This window comes from Chinchilla lanigera, unplaced genomic scaffold (genome assembly GCF_000276665.1).
Source record: "Chinchilla lanigera isolate Chin_1 unplaced genomic scaffold, ChiLan1.0 scaffold00005, whole genome shotgun sequence".
NCBI classification, from domain to species: Eukaryota; Metazoa; Chordata; class Mammalia; order Rodentia; family Chinchillidae; genus Chinchilla; species Chinchilla lanigera.
In genome coordinates, this window is record NW_004955406.1 from 11,418,613 (window position 1) to 11,438,973 (window position 20,361).

The following is a 20,361-nucleotide window of genomic DNA, read 5'->3' on the forward strand; positions in this document are numbered from 1 at the left end:
GAGCGGAGGGGAGGGGAGGGAAAAGAGGGAAATAAGGCTAATCTTTCTAGTTCCTTTTGGATCTCGGAGGGAGGAAAGACTTCTAAAACATTTTAAAAACAGTTTGTTATAAAAACTTCAGAAAAATATATTATATATCCAATATATTATACATATCCTATTACATATGTGTCATATATATCCTATTGAAAAATATAAACACCTTCAAAATGTAGGTTTTACTCTTTCAGAAAAGTCACAAAACTAGAAAAACATCCCTTAACATGGTTATAGTAGTGCATACATGTGACTTTATTTGCCATTGCTCACAGAGGGTGGGCATTAAGTATTATACACTTTTACCCCTAATTCTCTAATGAGAATAAATTATCTAATGTAATAGTTAAAATATAATTTATATTTTGCTTTTAGTAATTCCTATCAGCTTTATTAATGTCAAAAATAAATTTAATTAAAACAACAGATAGGGAACCAGGGATGTAGCTCAGCAGCACAGCACCTGCCTGGCAAGCATGAGGTCCTGAGTTCAATTCCTGGTACCAAAAAAATATAAGTAAATAGAATTAAAAAAAAAAACAAAACAGCTAGAATAAAGTGTGTTTCTAAAAACTGTCCTTATTCTACTTCAAAAGTCAAAAGTAAGGTAGGAGTTTTACCCATGGAGTTTGAATAACAGAAGAAAGTGTAAGAAAAACATATCACAAAGTAATAAATATTTTCTGAGTGTGGTTAGATCTATTTTATAACTCCTAGCTTCTTTATTCTTTAAGTTTATATAAGGAAATGATCATCGATTAGTCAACTCCACAATTTCTACATTCTTTGTTTGTGAGGTGACATGAACACTAAGTAATTCTGTGGGAAAATTAAAATAATCCCATTTGATCTGGTGATATTTTTCCACAATTGAAAAAAAGCCGTGTATGCTAATTAAAAATAAAATAAAAGCAGAAGCTCAAACAAACACATACAGTGGGAATATAGCCAACTATAACAACATTCTACTGAAATCCATCTTGTAATACAATATGATAGTTTGGCTTGCCTAATGAAATCATTTGAAGATTAGAATATATTCATCTGATTTTTATTTGAATTTTGGATATGGTTCAACCTTCACTTGCCTAGTCACCTTCTTTTTTGAGAGAACTGACAAATTCAAAAATCTACTGAAAACCTATATATTATTGTGAAATAGGAACTCTGAGTTCCACTTTTTAGATTAATAGGAAAGTGTATGAATAAATAGAATTAGCACATAAAACTATGATGCTAACAAATAAAATATGAAAAAAGATCTTTACAAGCTGTACTAATTCATTATTTCTTTTGAATATTTTTAGTTATGAAAGCATAAAACAATATGACGAACACGTAACCTTCTACTATAGAATTTTTTTTAAAGTTCTAGGCTATCAAGATAAATGAGTATAATTCCTTTCAAAGCCATTTGACAACATGCATGTACACTGTTTATGGAACGTTTTCACGATAATAAACCTTTTTAGTAAGGCCTCTTATCAGCCACCCTGGAAGGTCTTAGCCTACTATAAGAGGAGAGAAAGAGATGAGGTTCCCACTCCTTTTACACATAAAAAGACAAGGGCCAGCTATATGTTTTATCTACTTGCACTTCTGGAGTAGCAGAGCTGCACTGAGAACACGTCACGGATTGCTCCACCATACAATCGTGTCTTCTTTCACAGGAATCTTGGTGAGCATAAGAAGTCCTAAATTACCTCCAGACTTTTGGAAAACTGTTTTGGGAATCTTCTCTTTTGGTACAGAAAAGCTGTGTAGTCATTAGATGATCATCCTTTGATCCTTAAAGCATCTGATAGCATAATTTAGCAGTCACAATGAACTGTAAATGACTGTGAATCATTTCTAGGAATCAAAGCATACAAATTTGTTGCCAGTCTGTCAATGGGTCTCTTGTTATAGGGTATAAAGTAAAAGTAAACGTTTTAAGCATTATGAGCATCATACAACAAAAATTTCCCTGTGTATTTTCTGTCTCAAGGTTAAAGGGCTGACCTTGGAAGGTCAATGGGAAGGCTGGAAAATGATCAACTTTGGGGGTAATTAACAAGCAGACCATGAAGAATCAGTCCATCTTACCTCCAAAGTGAGTTTCACCTGGCTGCTGGTAACATGGTACATAGAACATAATACGACTAACCCATCATAAAAATAAAAAGAGGGATGGAAGACCGAGAAAGTATGAGCCTGAATAAATTCATATTCTTGGTTCTCCTCTCCCTTGGGGCTTTGTAGTATATAGTGGTCAAATAGAGGGAATGTGTGTTGGGTGTATCTTCTTGCAATTTTGGTAAGGTTGTACATTGTGGATAAAGACATATTTGGCCATTTTAGGCATGAAGAGGAATGGAAGGGGTGGCTTCCTAAAGATGCTTCTATAGGTAAAGAGCACATTTGGTGACCCACCATGGGTGGTAGGAAGGTACGTAAAATAGCCAAGCCTTTTCCGTGAGGAAGGAGACCTGGAACTCTAGAATCTGGATCAAAGTCTACATTCCCTCAACGCTTCTGCCTCCTCATGATGGTGGGGAAAGAAGCAAAGAACTCAGCTAATGCTGTTACACCGGCTTTGCGAGTATTAGGAAGACTGTATGAAGGAACGTAATATGTGATTTTATTTTTCAATCTGCTTTCCCAGGAGTTGCATGTGGGTGAGTATAGTGGATTGCTCAGGCAATGTTTGGCCAGAGAATGTGCAGAAGTCCCTAGGGTTAGAGAGGTCTTGACAGAGACGGCCCCACATCCTGATCAGATACTCATGAGTAGGTGCAGCCTCGTACGCTTAGGCACAGCCTCCCAACCTCCATTATCCACTGTGACCCCTGAAGGATCCTTCCTGGCTGTCTTCTTCCCTGTTCTTTCTGTTAAAATTCCGACTGCCTGCTCATTTGGCTTCTTGCTGCTGTATCATGGAGCTACAAGCTCCCTCTTTAACTGGTTTCCACCAAGACCTCCAAGGATAAGGATCTTGCCTTATAAAGTCATGACAAAGAGCTTCTTCAATAAAACTTTTCCCTCTAGAATAATCAGATTCTCTTTAGAAAGTGTGATGGTTAATTTTATGTGTCAACTTGGCTAGGTTATGATGCCCAGTTTTGGGTCAACACTAGTTTAGTTGTCGTTGTGAAAGCAGTTTTTAGATGTGACTAACATCTAAATCAGCAGACTTTAAGAAAAGCAGATTCCCCTTCATAATATGGCTGGGCGTCTTCCAGTCAGTTGAGGGCCTTAGACTGAGGAGGTTCCCACGTAGGAAGGAATTCCGTCTCCAGCCTGCTTTCAGACTCCAGATTTCAACATCAAGCCCTACCGGAATTGTTAGCCTGCCTGGCTAATTTTAGACTTGCCAGCTCCTATAATCACATGAGCAAATTTCACAAAATAAATCTCCCAATTTCTCTCTCAATTTTTCTCTCTCATGTTCTCTGTGTCTCTCTCTCTCCACAAACACACACACACACATTTTGTTTTTTCTAGAGAACCATGACTAATGGAGAGAAAAATGAGCAAAGATAATTGAGCAGAAAAACAGGGAAATTTCTGATATACTTCTCTCTGGTCATCCATGATTGCTAATCTCCATTCAGCAAGTGAAAGTACATCCCAGGGAAGCTCTACCCTGGACTTTTCTTTTGAGAATGGACATTCAGTAGTTTTCTATCATCAAACCCATCAACCTTTATTCTTGGAACAGATTCTTTCTTGCATTTTCATAGTCCAAATGTTATTTGAAAGAGAAGATGCTATGCTAATAACAGTAATTTGGTACTTCATGGAATTATACATCAGTTAGAGGCATAAAAATAAAATTTAGTTATTCACTATGGAATTGAAATATACTGATATATTGGATTTCTTTTTGTTTTATGCTTGAAAATAAAAAGTAAAGTAATAATTTTTCCTTGAGATGAAATACACTAAGCACTTTACCAGCCTCTCCCAAGAAGACATACTATCCAAAAATAAAGCAATTTCTCACCATTTATGAGTCTCTGTCAGTGAAGCTTCCTCTGCCTCCTGGTCAATTTTAGCTGAAAATGAAGAAAGGATGTGAGACAGATAAACAGTTGTACTATCTCAAGCAAAATATGATCTAAATAATATGAAATATATTTTAATTATTAATTATATATATCAACCAGAAATTTATTTTAAATCTATGAGTATCACTGATACACACACACACACACACACACACACACACACTTAAAATGAGTATATTTGATTTTACTTAGGCTGACACTACTATAACATCACAGATTTGATGTATTTCATAAACAATAAAAACTTTCAGATTCCAAATCATATCCTAACAACAGTCACATTAACTTCAGAAAAGAAAACACTAATTTCACGTTTACATCAAATGTGTCATGGTTTAAATGCCAATGATTAGTTCAATTTGTTTTTTTTTTGTTTTGTTTTGTTTTGTTTTGTTTTGTTTTTCTCTGGTCCCAGGAATCGAACTCACAACCTTGCACTTGCCAGGCAGGTGCTGTGCTGTTGAGCTAAATCCCCAGCCCCTGATTAGTTCAATTTGTTGAAACTAATTATCTCAAGCAAAGGTACAAACACCAAGTCAAAAGCGAAACACATGGTATCTAACTTTCTTCGGTTATAGTAAGAACTATGCACTTTGCAGTCAAGCTCTTTGTAACACAGAACACAAGTGAATAGATCATGATCTGTTCTGAAAGGGGCAGTGGGGTGATAGACTAATTTATTCACTATAATCATGTATGCATTTCGAAAATGAAATTTGCTTACAATTTCTTAGGAATCTATCAGGTAAAGTATGTATGGTAGTATCTTTCAACTTATGAATAAGCCCTGTAGAATTTATATATTACTCTATACATACCATTACCCAATTCTTCTACATTACGTTTGGTACAAAAGTTCTAAAGGTATGGTCATTTCAAATAATGCTCTCTTAGTATTTCAAAATGTATTCTACTGGATTTGAAAAGGTAAATTGTGACCTACTAAACTGATTTTACAGTTGGTGACTTACAGCTTGGAAATCACTGAGCTATAAGAAAAAGTGAAAAAAAATTAAGTAAAAACGTGGAAGTAGTAAATGAAGAGTTTTTTTTTTTTATTTATAATCATTTCCTTTTGGGTCATACTTGTGGCCATTTGCAGAAATTAGAAGACAAAATGGAGCAAAGCAAGCTGATTATAAAAACAATTGGAACTGTGCACCTTAAATAAAACTCACAGTCACTTGGGAATTGTGAAAGTGTCTCTATCACTACATGCAAACAAGAGTACAGCTTGCGCTGGTTAATGTTTTACAACTGCAGACAGTATTTTCTCGAAGGTCTGTACAGCATCTACAAAGTTATAACCTGAGTGCCATGCTGCTACGCTTTGCCAGGATTGTCAGGATTTAACAAGGATCATTTGAGCTGGCAAGGGAATATTTTTCTTTCTTTCCTTTCCCTTTTTGTACTTCAGATTGCTTACATAAACTTGCAGGTCAATTGTTAGCCATACTAAAAAACAGAATACATGTTCCGTGATATTGCTTTGAAAAGGCTCCAGTATGAACACACTGTCTTATAAAAATCTCCTCTGGGCTGCCTACCATAAAACATGATTGGCTTCCAGAAACAATTCTAGAACCACATAAAATTTGTTTAAGGCAAAATTTTAGAAAGCACCGTAATGCTTTCAGGAAGGACTTTTTCTTTCTTTATAAAATACAATGATTAAGACTGAGATTAGAAGAAAGAATTTCTGGACTATTTTATGATTCAAGTAAATGGTTTATAAAACTTAAAATATACAAAAATGATATGCTAGAAATCTGTATCCTATTCCCCATTCCACCAGTAAAATCAGATACATGATTTTAGGAAAATCATATTAATCTGTTAATATATTTAAAATATTTAGCATAATTCCTCTAATAATTAATAGAGACTAAATAAATGTCTCTTTTGAAAAATTTGCACTTGATGATCTTAAAATTCTTTTGGTGATACAATACATAATTATGTTTAACTAAAGTGGTTACTATTTTATTGTTTCAGCAGTATAGGTAGATTAAAAAAAACATATTTGCAGCTTTTCAAAGCATATGTTCCTAAATCATGATAAATGGTATAAGGTGAGTTCACTCGTTCATAATGGTTACTTCTGATGTACACCAAAACAACTTTTGCTACACTGTATGAATAAATCTTGCCTTTTAAATAAAACTCACTTCTATCCAGTATGGCAGAAGGCTGATTCGTACCAAAGGAATAAAACAGACAAACAAAAAAAAGACTCTCTTAGCAAACTTAAGAGTCATATCACTACCATAAAGCCAAAGTAGAATCACAGAAAATGCTTAAAATGCTTAAGATTTCTCTTCTATCCATTACAGAAAATGCTTCTATCCATCACAGAAAATGCTTAAAAATTCTCTTTTATCCATTATTTTTACATAATTACGAAGTGAAGGGGATTTGTATATTGAAACTGTAATCAGTTTTAATAAACAATTGAAATAGAGATGAAAGAAAGTACATTCACAATCATGTTTCAACTCTTCATATAGAGTGAACAAGTCAACAAACTGAACATTTTCCTTCATATAGTAATCTCAGGAAAAACTTTCTGAATAGTTGGGGTGCAAATGGTGCTTCTCTTGGAAGACTGAGATACATATTGCCAGTACAAATGCACCATTCATGTTCTATTCCACAGTTTTTTAAAACACATTCATGATATTAACCTATTCACAGATGGAGAGTGAGGTTGCTTTAGGTTTGGGGGCCAAACATACCAAACTGAACATACTTTAATCATTGAAAATGAAGATATTATTTGAAATAAAGTAACTCTGCCAATTATTCAGGGTACACGCAAGCTAAGTACACATGTTGACCAAAATCTGCATTTTTCAGTTTGAGGAACAACTTGCACAGGCTGTGAGATGCCATGGTGACATGTGTAGACATCCAATCATGGCTTCATGACAGAGAAAATATAGCAATTTTCCATGTATAACATACACACCAGTGTGGATTGTTAAATTTTCTGACCTATTTTTTAGAAACATAAAAATTATTTGAAGTTCATTCCTGACAACACAGACAGATGGTTTTGTGAAGAGTTTTGAAAGTTAGTGCTCTTCTTAGCAAGAGTTTCCTACATACCTGTAACATGCTATTATTAAATGTAATTCAAATAAAGTATGCTGGGATTACATTACCATGCACACCTGTAAGCCCAGCACTCTGGAAGGCTAAAGCAGGAGGACTGCAGGTTAGAGCTCACCCTGGCAACTTAATGACTTAGCTAGATCTTGTCTCAAAATAAAATTAAGGGGGAGGTGCCTAGGAATGTAGCTCAGTGTGAAGGCCCTGCAATCAAAATTCATTCTCTAGTGCTGCAAAACAAAATAAAACAAAACAAAGCACCATGAAAAGTAAACATTAATAGAGTACACTAATTACATGAAAGAAGAGGTATAAAAGATTTCGATTTTTTATATCAAATAAGACCAATTTCCTCACACATACATCATTTCTTTTGCGACGTATCAGTTGAAGGTCACAGCCTTCTAACCAGTCATAGGGAAGAGCACCGCAGGACACCTAGCAAAGCACTTAAAATAGGCCAGTAGGAGAACTCCCAGCTGGGTGGCATGGGCATCCCTGACAGAGGTGTCTGCATGACTTGTAATCCACATCAGTGCCCCAGGACTACCCAGAGCTCAGGTCTCTGGGAGCAAGCACATCTGCACCTGGCTCCACAAAGGCTACACTTCCCCAGCCAGGGGTGCTGACCACTTCACTGCTCATTTCCAGATCCTGTGAAGTAGAGTTCAGGTCTCAGATAGCACATTTTTAGTCAGACAAACCTGGATTTGAATTCTGGTTGAGCCACTGAGTTGTAGATTTTAACAACTGTGACCATTACTTTGGTGAAATACCTTTGCTTGATCATTAAAGCAGGGTTATTCTTTTTCCTTCAGTTGCTTCATCACTTAATAAGATAATGGGTAAGTCACCTGGTGCAGAGCAGTACTCTTCTTGTCCTTTATGTAATTTCCATATCACTATGACTACTAAAAACGACCGGGACACATGGCTTATGAAACATGAAAAGCTCTTCATGGTGGAAGCACCATAAATCCTTTTAATTCTTCTACATAGAATCTTGATGCAGAATAAGACACATACTCTACTAAAATTATAGTGTCTCTTTATCATTATAGAGAAATTATGGCCCAAAATCATTATAAAATCTGGCAATAACTCTAAAATATATTTAATATAGCTAATTTAATTTTTTTCTTCTTTGTACTTAACATGTATTTTGTTTTTGTTTTTGTTTTCTTTTGTGAGATGGATTTTGCTATGCTGCCCAGACTGCCGCAGATCTCCTGGGCTCAAGTGCTCTTCCTGCCTTAGCCTTCCTAGTAGCTGGGACTGCAGACCTAAGCAACTACATCCAGTTCAATGGTTGATTAGACAGACATAAAACAGAGAACTCCCAGTCCATACAGCACAAGTAGAGACTAACGGCACAGTAGACTCTTTAAAATTCTTAAAAACCTATAACAAGAAATAAAATTGCTGCAAGAAAGAGGACAGTATTTTCATCAACTTGGGGAAAACTTGCTGAAATCCAAGGGACAAAATTATGTTTTAAAAAGTCCGCAACACTTCTTTAAAACACACCTTTGAATCCCAAACATAATACAGTAACCATTCATATCTTGATGTTTAAGATCCACTGCCAAATGTTCGCCAATTTAGTATACTGAAAAGAGAATTAATAGGAGTGGGGTGGGTTGAGAATCGAGACAGTGAAATACAGGGCTGGGGATTTAGCTCAGCGGCAAAGCACCTGCCTGGCAAGCGCAAAGTCGTGAGTTCGATTCCTGGTACCGGAAGAAAAAATAAAAAAACAAAAACAACAACAAGACAGTGAAATACAGCAATCAACCTTCCACTGACCTTGGACGGGAAGAACAGGGTGATACAGTATAAGAAAAAAGGCAAAGTAAAAAGTGGTTTATACAGATTGTCTCCAGGGAATACAAAACTTTTATTTTAATAGACCGTAAACTATAGAGAAAATGGATCCTAGAGACTTTGATCAGTCAGTTGCTACTTCTCAGAGGCAAACTGGGTGTCATAGTTACTTTTCTCATTGCTGAGACAAAATAAAGAACACCCAAAGTTAAAGGAAGAAAGGTTTGGTTCGGCTCACAGTTTGTGAAGGTTTCAGTTTATAGTGGGCTGGCTCCAAGGCAAGGTGGCATGGCAGAGGGGTATCACAGAGGAGAAACAGTTCATGGCATGGCAGTCTGAAGGCAGCAAACAAGCAGCAAGGGTCCTTCTTTCTGTCCCTTTATATTCCATGGAAGTTATAGACCTATTGTTTGGTGCCTCCCATACCCAAGGTGGGTCTCCCATTATCCACATCCTTAATCCCAGTATCTACACCCTTAATCCATATTCACACCCTAATCCAACTGCTTTTGAAACTCTCCACCTGCGAGTACATGAGGTTTTAGCGGAACATCTAGATACAAGCCTTAACACTGGGCTTTAGTTATTAATCTTAGCTGCCGTTGTCATTTTCATAATAATGTTCCCTGAGAACTTCCAAATCTCAAATGGTAGAGATATGCAGCTTGGAGCAGAAAAAGTCTTTAAATTGAGACCATAAAAGAAATACTGAACCTTTTAGGACACATCTTTACTTACTTATTTGGTTACTTTTCTCTCCACCTATGTATTTATTTTAGGTCTGATTCTACTGAACATGCAGCTGGTTAAAAATAGCATTTTAATGATCCTATTTCAGCATTTTGGCATTTGGCGATGTCTTCTCCAAGAGAACTAATACTTCCTCCCTCCCAAATCTCTGTCTCCACAAATATTTCCTGGTGGGTGCTGTCCTACTAAGTTACTATTTTGACCCTGTGATTAGCGTCTGTAGTCGCTGTCTGGCTCCAGTCTCTTTTGCAATGTGAAATATTTCTGCTGAACTTGTTCCAAACGACTGTGAGTAAGCAGAGGCACGGAATGGACGCCCTTTTTCATCTTGAGCTTTCATGAGGGAATACCAAATATTCCCAGGTAATTGGAGACAGAGTTGCATTTGAGTAATATCAGATGGAAGGCAACTCAGAACCCTTTCATCTGTTTGTCTAGGCTCTAAATCTTTTTGCTATTTTTCTTTTTTTATTTAAAGTGTTAACTAGTTTTTGTTTATAATTAGCTATGAATGTGCATTTTGACTGCTTTTAAGTGCAGCCAGTGTGGGCTATTTTTTTAGACAGATGCAGTGCCTTTCCTCTGAGTCATTTAAAATTGCTATTTAACTGTAGATATGCTGCTTTAGTTTTATGACTTTTCAGATACTTCTCCTTTTGACAGTAGACTAAAAGTCAAGTAAATTTAGGTAATTCGTATATACCAAGGTATGACTATCCAAATATCTTTCCTTAGATAGCAAAAGAAAATGCTAAATCCCAATTCATCCCTTTCTTTACACTGAAAATGTTCTTAGGATGATAAAATAAATGCCATGGAATACTCGTGGGAGGAAGAAAGCTAATATCTATGAAATATCAAATTGCAACTTGGTCTTTGCAGTAATTCACAACTACCTTTTAGTTAATTCTGAGAGTTATTTCAGTTTTATACATTAAAATATATATGTTTGTTTCTAGAAATTCAGGTATATATAAATGTAATATATTAAGGCTTGCTATTTAAAAACTGAATCAACACACAGAGACAATAAAAAGTAATGCATACTTCAAGATTTTCATGTATGTGGCTTTTAGCCAATGTTACAATATAGGAAATCCGTGCACTATTAATCTCCCAGTCTGATGTATTTATTAAAGTGATAGTGAAATCTTTTTCTAAATCTTTACATGAAACCCCAAAGTGAAAAGACCTCGGCAAATATTATATGCATAAATGAGTTTCACCTTCTGAAACTCAAAGAGTTGCTGATTTACAACTAGAAAATAATGTTAACTCTACCCATCTTTCATAGCCAATCATACATAAAGCTATACATGACTCCACTGAAAAGACTAAGCAAATCTCTGATAGATCATCAATAAGGCAGCATAAAAATAATGGCACACATAGGGCAATTTCTTTCTTTTCTTTTTTAAAATTTTATTTCCTTCTGTTTTCTTTACCATGAAACAGCATCGCACTGAATCACATAATTCAAGCATACTCCCTTACTGGTATCAAGCTGAGCTAAGTTAGGATCCTTCGGATAAAACAAAACCCTCTATAAGCCTTTAACCAAAATAGGTAGATGCACGTTTTAAGATTAAGCTTTCAATATTAAAGGCAATACCAACTAATTTCAACTTGCCAATCCAAAATATCAAAACACAAAATGGCTTAAAATAGAAACTGAAAACTTAAAAAAGCTGCTCCTGATGTTTTTTCTGTTCTTCTTCATCTAATTTGCCAAAACAATACTTGAAGGCTAAGGCATTTCTATCCTAGGGCAAAGAGCCACATAACAATGTTACAGTATTTCAGCCAACTTTGAGGGTCCAGTAAATTTTTTAGACACTTTGTTGTGGCTCATATATTAAATATTATATAGTCTTTTCCTTCAAGAAAATGGTGGGGAGAGAGATAATTTATGTTACATAGATGTTATAGATATGTCTAATGGGAATGCTAATATGGATGATGTTGATGTTACTATTCTAATTTTTTATAGACAATAACCCACAATAATAAATCTCCATATGCAAGGCATTATAATTTCTCCATTTTACAATCAGGATACTGGGAATTCAAAAACTTAAGATATCAGAAGTATTACATGAGAGAGACAAGATTCAAACGGGCTTAGGCTGACTCTAAAGTCATGACATTGTCAAATTACTTAGCACAATCAAGGGAAACATCTATTTGCTCACTGAGAGAGAAGTCAGCAAGGAAAAGACCAGGGACTAAAATGATGAGCAGGGCTTAGGTAAGTAGAGAGATACACACTGGAGAGGGTGAACAAAAGTAGTAAGAAAAAGGCTCAGAAGCAAAAGTACACCACAGATCAGGGTGTCAAAAAAGAAAACAAAGAAGAAAGATGAGAAATATGATGGAAAATAGTTGTCAAAGAAGCTGTGCAAAGAGGCAGGTCCAACCTTTTATGGTGTGATATTGTAATAATCAAAGCCAAAGAGAATGAGCTGATCTAACATAGTGGAAAGACTCTTTCACTTCTGGATTCTCCAGGGATCAAATGCAACCTCCTTACTGGAATCAGCTAGAAGATTGGATAAAAATATATTAAACAGCAGCTTTTAGGTACCAGACAATTATCACAGGACTCTGATCTCTGTCAGATCCTTCAGTTGTCCTCAATTTCTGCTTAAAAACAATTTCCAAATCATGGGACCTGAAACGGAAAGTCCACATAAGCCAATCAATCTTGCTGAGTTGAGGAAATATACACAGGAATTCTGGGAGGTTGAAGTCGCTGAAAGTTGAGGAATGGCAATCATCAGAGAAACATCCTTGTACAAAAGAAGGTGAAGAAATCTGCATTGAGGGTTCTTTGAATTTTGCTGCATATTAAGCAGCATCTGTATAAAGAGAAATTCTACAAGTCCAAGTGGAGAACTACTAAGGGACTACAAGCTGAACAAATCCCAAATCTCTTTCAGCGTTAACAGAAATTTAAACAGTCAAAATGGAAAGCTATGTTTGACCACTTGTGATGGGACAATCATTAGAGAGGCCAGAGGGGAGAACACCTTATAGGCAGGACTGAAATATCACTGGTGTGAAGCACACTCCAGATTAGTCTAAGCAAGCCTCAACAATAGCCTTAAAGGGGTCAAACTGAGTCATACATTATTTAAATTGTTGTGTCCATAAATCCAAACATTCTTTAGAGGAATCTGAGAAAAAGGCAAAGAAATGCATCTGTAGCTAATACTATTATTTCTCTCCATTTTAGGTTTCTCACTATTAGAGTTATAACACAATAAATTTGTGCTGTTTTAAGCCACCAAATTTGTGATAATTTGTTACAGTAGCAACTGAAAACCAATATAGACAGCTCATCTGAAACTTTACAAGCAGAAAGCAAGAAAATAGTACTGTAAAGTGTGGAAAGAGGAAAACAACAACAACCAGTTGCTATGGTATGAAAAAAGTGTCCCCCAAAGACCCAGGTACTAAAAGCTTGGTCCCCATCCCCTGGTGCGGGTGGGAGGAGGTAGACACTTTACGAGGTAGAATTTAGTGGAAGGAAGTTAGGTCATTGGGGGTGAACTTGAAGGAGATAGTAGGACCACACTTATTCCCCTTCATCTCTTTCCTTTCCCGTCTCCTTGAGGTAAACAGGTGTCTTCCACCACACGCTTCCTCTGTGATGCAGAGCAGTGTCACAGGTGCGCAGCACCAGAATCAAGTGACCACAGAGTGAAACCTTTAAAACCAGGAGCCAAAATAAATATTTTCTCTTTTTAAATTGCTTATCTCAGGTATTTTGCCACAGTAATAGAAACTGGATTAACTGTCTCAGCTGTCAGTTGAGCAACAGTCAGAGAAAATATCCTTCATTAACAGAAAGCACGCCTTTTTTCAAGCAATAACATGCTGAAAGAATTTTACACATGCAAATCTATACAGCGAGAAATGGTAAAGGAACTTAGCCAGGAAGGAAGGAAAGCAGGGAGAGAGGGAAGAAGGAAAGGAGGGAAATGCTTCTGAAGTTTATTCTTGGGAAATCAATGGGAATAGAAAAGTTCGGAAGACAAGTATTTCCCTTCATACTTGTAGCATTAAAGAAAGTTAAATCCACTGTGTGAATAGGAAAACTTCCATAAATTCTATGAAAGCTCTTCGATATGTCTTGCAACCATCCTCCCTGACTCAGCTAAAACATCTAATTATTAAAACATTTAAAACCATCTTCAAAAAATAGAAATTTTCTTCTCCCCAAATAATTTAGGTTTGGCTTCCTTTACATATATAATAAGTTTCTATAGGAAATATAATGTATCCCTTATATATAAGTACAGGAAAAATTATTTATGGACTAAAAATGACAGATACTAGAGGAAAAAACACTCCCTACTACTCATTCCTACCTACTTCACGACAGACATCACCAATTACTCAAGATATTCTTTCATCCAGGTAAGATCTGAGAGTTATCCTCAAAACAGAGTTCAGGAGGGTACTACCTGTCAGATTTGTGTATGAGATGCAACCATTTGCCTTAAGGTTACAGGGCATCTTCATATGTTAACATGTTTGATAAGATTTAGTCATGTCCAGCAAAGAGGGGAAGTTACATCCACAGGGCCATGGCTTCATGCTTCACAATGCTGCTTCTCTTCAGAGCACAGATAGGAGGCAGCCAGAGACACCCTTCATTAACACACCTGTTCAAAGAGATATCCAGACCTTCTCCAAAGCCTCGAGTGCTTATAGGTGTGGCTCTGGGGAGGTGATTGGGTCACAGGGCTCATAGGTGACTTGCTATTAGGAGGGGGGATCTGGTCAGAAGAGTGGGTCACTGTGGGTGTGACCTGGAAGGCTTTACCTCTTTCCTGCTTCTTCCTTCACTGCCTCCCTGCTGTCATGTCCTGAGCAACTCTCCTCCACTGTGATGACCATGGACTGAAACCTGTTAGCCAAGATAAACCTCTCCTTTACATTGTGGGTATCGGGTACTTTGTCACAGTAAAGTGGAAACTGACTAAGACACTCCCTCAACTTTTATGTCTCAAGGGCTCCAAATGACCAAATAATACCAAAGAGAACATACATCAATCAGAAAGCCAAGAAACAGGCAGCCTTTAGACCTTAATCAGAAAATGTGTTAATTCTACATGGTTAAATTTGCTATGAGTATTTCCTCTGAATCATCATGCTGTTGTAGGGGCTGGGGAATTAGCTCATCGGCACAGTGCCTGTCTGGCAAACGCAAGGTTGTGAGTTCAATTCCTGGTACCGGAAGAAAAACAAACAACAAAACAAAACAAAACAAAAGATGTTGTTGTATTTCTTAAATAACTACAGAAATGGATAACTATAGAAACCTGTAAGATTCATTATGCCAGACCTGCTTTTACCAAGAAAAAAGGCTTAAACTTTTAAAAGTGCTAGTCATGAATTCTGGAGCTGGCTGATTTTTCTTCAAAAAGCTAGAAAGTTTCACATCAGCCATTAAGAACTATGGATTTCTGCTACAAGAGCATAACAATTGGGTCAGAATTTATCTCCATGGCAGAACTCATCCAAGTACATTGAACTTAAGATTAAAGAATAAAAACTTAGATTTATCATATATGTAATAAATATATATGATATAAATAAATATAAATAATATACAATAAATCATAGTTTATATATAATATATAATTTATACATACATTTTACATAGCTTATACATTACATATATAAATAAATATAAATGATATATAATATATATAATAGTATAATGCATATTAGCTATATACAGTATTTTAAACATATCTACATCCTCATGAATACGTACATACTTTAACAATCATGATTCTGCAACAATTCAGTCTTCTCCATAAGAGTACAGATTATTATGAATCTTTTGGTGATTGGATTACAGCAGCATGAGAATAAGCAGGCAAAAGAAGTAGTTGGCATAATAAAAGCAACACACTGTTTAGGCTGGCATTAGGCCAATGCAGTGGGATTAGAGTTAAGCGGGTATGTGTGAGGACACTGGTGGGACTTACTCATGATTAGGGAGGAAAGCACGGGTGAGAAGAGCATATAGAGAAAGGAAGCATCAACAATAAGGCTAAGGTTTCTTTTGACCCAGTAGCTCAGTGCTTAGGGCTGTACTATGCAGTGTGCATTATGTGAAATATATATGTCTATTCAATATGATCTTTTACTTTTGAAATTGATGTGGGAAAAAAAAACCAGGTTAATAAGTACAACAACTAGGAAATAAGTTCTTGTGCATTTTTACAGTGAAATAGTATAAAGCCATTGGGAAGAACTTATTGGTACAAATGATTTTAAACATATTTTAATATAAACAAACAAGACAGAGTTCTATTCTCACAAATACAATGGGTTACATCTCCAAAGAGTTTCACAACAAAGGGTATTTTAAAAAAGGTGGACTAAAATAAAATTGAATGCATGGTTGAGTTGGATAAAAAATAAGGAAAATTCTCTGGGGCCATGAAAACAAACAGGAGCAGGATTCCAAAAGGCACAAACTTGCTCTGGGGTATCACCAAATCCAGCAACTGTTTCAAAGGCTACACAGAAAAATTCTGAACAAGCCTAGTCTTCTCCAGTGTATCCAGAAACACCTTGAAAGAAGAAACTGAAAGGTACCACCTCACTAAATTAGACACTGAGGCAATATGTCCACACCATGGTAGCTCTGGTTAGAAGGGGAATCCATTTACTTCAGACTTCTGATCCCCCCTAGGCAACCACACTGCACTGGGCCCCAATGCATGCTGTGTGATTCTAAAACACAAGGCAAGAATTTATTTTAAAATAATTCTTATTTGGTAGTGCCTCCTGATGATTAGCCAAAACAAACATAATGAGAAATATAAAAACATAAAAGGGCCTGAGAGAAAATTTAGATTAGAAAGCAAGAAACAAAATTGGACCCAAGGAGAGTTGTCAAAGCAGCAAGGGAAGAGAGGCGTCAGGCTTCCAGACAGCTGAAAGCAATTTGCTTTGAACCCAGAATTTCATAATTAGCAAGTCTATCTCTCAAAAGCAAGTGTGATATAAAGATATTCCCCACAACACAACAATTTACAGTCCAAAGTTTACACCAAAGTGACTTTTAAAGGATGAACTTCAGAGAGGAGGAAAACAACCTTAGAAGGAAGGCATACTATGAAGAAATAGTGAGCAAAGAAAATGGTATTGGTTAAACAAACTACAAAACTACACAAAACAACACTTCTATATTGTAGGAATGTGAAACAGAATAGGAAACAGACACTGGAAAAGAACAGCATATAAGTGAGTGAGAGTAATGCTAAAATATTCTAAGGACTTGTGCTGTTTAAAGAGAAGCAAAAATAGCAGCTTCAGACTTTAATAAAGAACTGTGTGAGCTGAAAGGAAAATACTACATGATGTCACTTATATGTGGAATTTCAGAAAAGCAAAACTGAAATAAAACAAGTCAAAGCAAAACACCTCAAGTACACAGGAGTAGAAAGAGTGAAAGCATACAACGTTGCCGTAATGAATACACTGAGAGATATAAAGTATAAGGACTATAGACTAAAAAATATTATACTGCTTAATGTACATTTTCCCAGTCAGTACCTTTTAGGTACTTTTGCCACACAAGGGTAACTGTGTGAAATGATGGCTATGTTCATATGCTTCACTGCTGTAACCGATTTCTTTTAGAGCATGACTTTTAAGACATTATACTGCATGCCTCATAAAAATTTAACAATTGCGTTAAAATACTGTAGCTATGTGTTAAAGGAATAAACGTAAAGAATATGACTTTCAAAGTAGAAAGGAGCAAAAATAAAATGAGAATAAAATCTTCAATTAATTTATACTTCTTTTTATTCCTCTAGTCATACCACTTTGCAAAAGTACATTTCTATTAATCCTGTCTATATTACACTAAAAGGAATAGCCACAGCATTAGAAAAAATGTTAGAAAAAAGAAATGAGAAAACAAAAAATGAAACTGTCATTATTTACAGTGATACCTACAGAGAAAACCTAAAAAAAATCCCAAATTACTAGTAAAACTAGTAAAAGAGTTCAGCAAATGTATAGGGAGACATTAAAAGAGATAGTAAAACATACCATGTTCATAGATGTTGTTCTTCATGCTCTGATCCACATACAGCATTTATGTAATTGTGTTAATATCTTAACATTTATTTTGGTGGAACTTGACAACTTAATTCTAGAACTATAGAAGGATAAATTACCGAAAAGAGGTATAAACTTCCTAAACAAGGGGGAGGTCTAGCCTTTCCATATTTCCAGATATCTTAGATACATACAGTAAGTAACTCAGTAATATAGGACAAATTTAGAGACCAAATAATGGAAATAAGCCAATGAAATAGTATACAGAAAACCCAAGAAGAACATGGGCTACGTCTGCATAACAAGGGTGGCGCTGTACATTAATAGAGAAAAGATGGTGGATTCATGCCATGGTATTGAGCACCTGCAAATTACACATCACAAGTTAGATTTGTATTACATGCCATAAATAAAAATCATATTTAGATAAACTGAAAATCCATGGAAAACATTTATACTTTTCTGGAAAGCAAAGCTATGCAATGTTTACAGGAAAATAAAGGACAACATCTTCATAAATTTGTAGTAGTGAAGAATTTCTTAAATATGACAAAATTACGTATAACCAAAGAAAAGGGTAATAAATGTCACTCCATAGAACTTCAAATTGATGATGATGATGATGATGATGACGATAATGATGTCTTTTTGAGACAAGGTCTTATTATGCAATTCAGGCTGGCCTTGAGCTCCCTACACTGGTCTCAAACTAACAATCATCCTCCTACCTCAGCTTCCCGAGTGCTGGTGTGAGCTCCCATGCCCAGCCTAAAATTATTTTTATCAATACTCAGCAGAAGAAAAGCGAAAAGACAAGCTCCAAAGTGGGCAAAATGGCAACACTTTAACTGATCATGGTTTATATCTTAAATATACAAAGATTTCGTAGTGATGTAATGTTAAAAGACACATCAATAGGAAAGAAATAGAAAAACAGCAAGAAGACTTAAAAAGGCTTTACACGGAAGTGGAAACATATAACACAAATTACGTATGGATCAGTTGGAAAAGGTGTGAGCACAGTCTTGCAGGAACCAAACTCTGCGTTTACCCATAGGAGCAGCAGTTCAATACTGGCTCACTTAGAGTTCATGGTAACACGACTCAGCAAAAAATAAGAACCAATTATGTCATGCAGATAGCACAAATGATAAAGTATTATACTTATTTTTGTAATGAACATAAAGTGAATATAAACTATTTACAAAATGTATATTATATGTAGATATATGTGTGCATGTACTTATATATACAGAAGCATCTACATTTACCCTGTATTATATATAAAATATAAAACAGATAAATAAAAAATATTTCACAAAAAAATTTAAAAATAAGTCATAGAATGAAATAGAATATATAGCCACTATTGAAATAAACATACAATCAAATATATATGTACATATGTGCATATGTGCTTATATATGCAAATTATCTCTAAAAAGATAAAAGCAAAACATCATTAGTTAAAACAGAGGAAAGTAAGAGGGAGAAAATTTACATTCCACTATATACTTGAATTTTTTAAAGGGGACATGAAGTATTTAAATATTCCTGTTGCTTATTCAGTAAGAAATATAAAACCAGGCCAAGCTTCCAGTCCTGGACAACCATATGAGTGGTAATGATATTCACAATATTAGGGAACACAGGGCCCAAAACACGGAAGACCTTGAGTGGAAATGGCAGTCATTTCTTGAATCTTTCATTGGTGGACTAAATCTCTATTGGGAGTCTGTTACTACTTGGGGCTAAAGATACAGCATGGGATGCATTGCAGAGATACTGTCTGTAGTGTCGTAGAAGCATCCAGCTGCAGGCAGTTGTTAGGGGCTCCTTGTGGAATGGACTCTCCCTCACTCCTCAGAGGCTCTTTCATCAATGCTCATCCACGCTTGCAGAATGGATTATGGGTAATGGAAATCTAACACTCAGGCAGAAGTGGTGATACAAACTATTCTTTCCAGAATAATCACTGCAAATTCTTGCTTCTCAAATATTAACAGTGACAGAAAAGGTCCAATAAGATCTAAAATGGAATCACTGCTTATCAATATATTAGGGGAAGGGCTTTATCTATTTGATGAATTCTGTATACATGTATATCGCACTTGCACAGAAGTTTTTCCATTTTTCAGTCCTGTTGTTGGGAAATTTTTTTGTATAACCGAATATCTCACATGTCATTTATAGTTTCTACCACCTGATAGTACATAATTGCCTTATGTGCTATTTTCTGGGTTATTTTATTATAGTTTTTAACTTAAAATATAGTTTCTAGTTTATTTAAAAGGTCTTGATTCTAGTGTGACTTTGCCATCTGTGTGGCTTTAGTTAATTAATGAATGAGCCCTATCTGCCTCACTTTTCTCACTGTGAAATGGGGGTAATTGTGGCTGCTCAGACTGTCCTAAAGAGTTAAGAAATTAAAAATCACATAGAGTATCAATCGGCTTCTTTTAATTCTTTACCACAAACATCATATCACAGTGAT

General features: G+C 35.6%; 1 protein-coding gene across 1 annotated transcript in view; it reads right to left on the reverse strand.

The window, feature by feature from the left end:
- The window catches only part of Fmn2 (formin 2), a 307,518-nt gene that overhangs the window by 60,028 nt on the left and 227,129 nt on the right, over window positions 1-20,361 (reverse strand). The window contains exon 17 of the mRNA XM_005375457.1: window positions 4,022-4,073. Within this exon, the coding sequence (XP_005375514.1) occupies window positions 4,022-4,073 (52 nt within the window). The remainder of the gene's footprint in view (window positions 1-4,021; window positions 4,074-20,361) is intronic.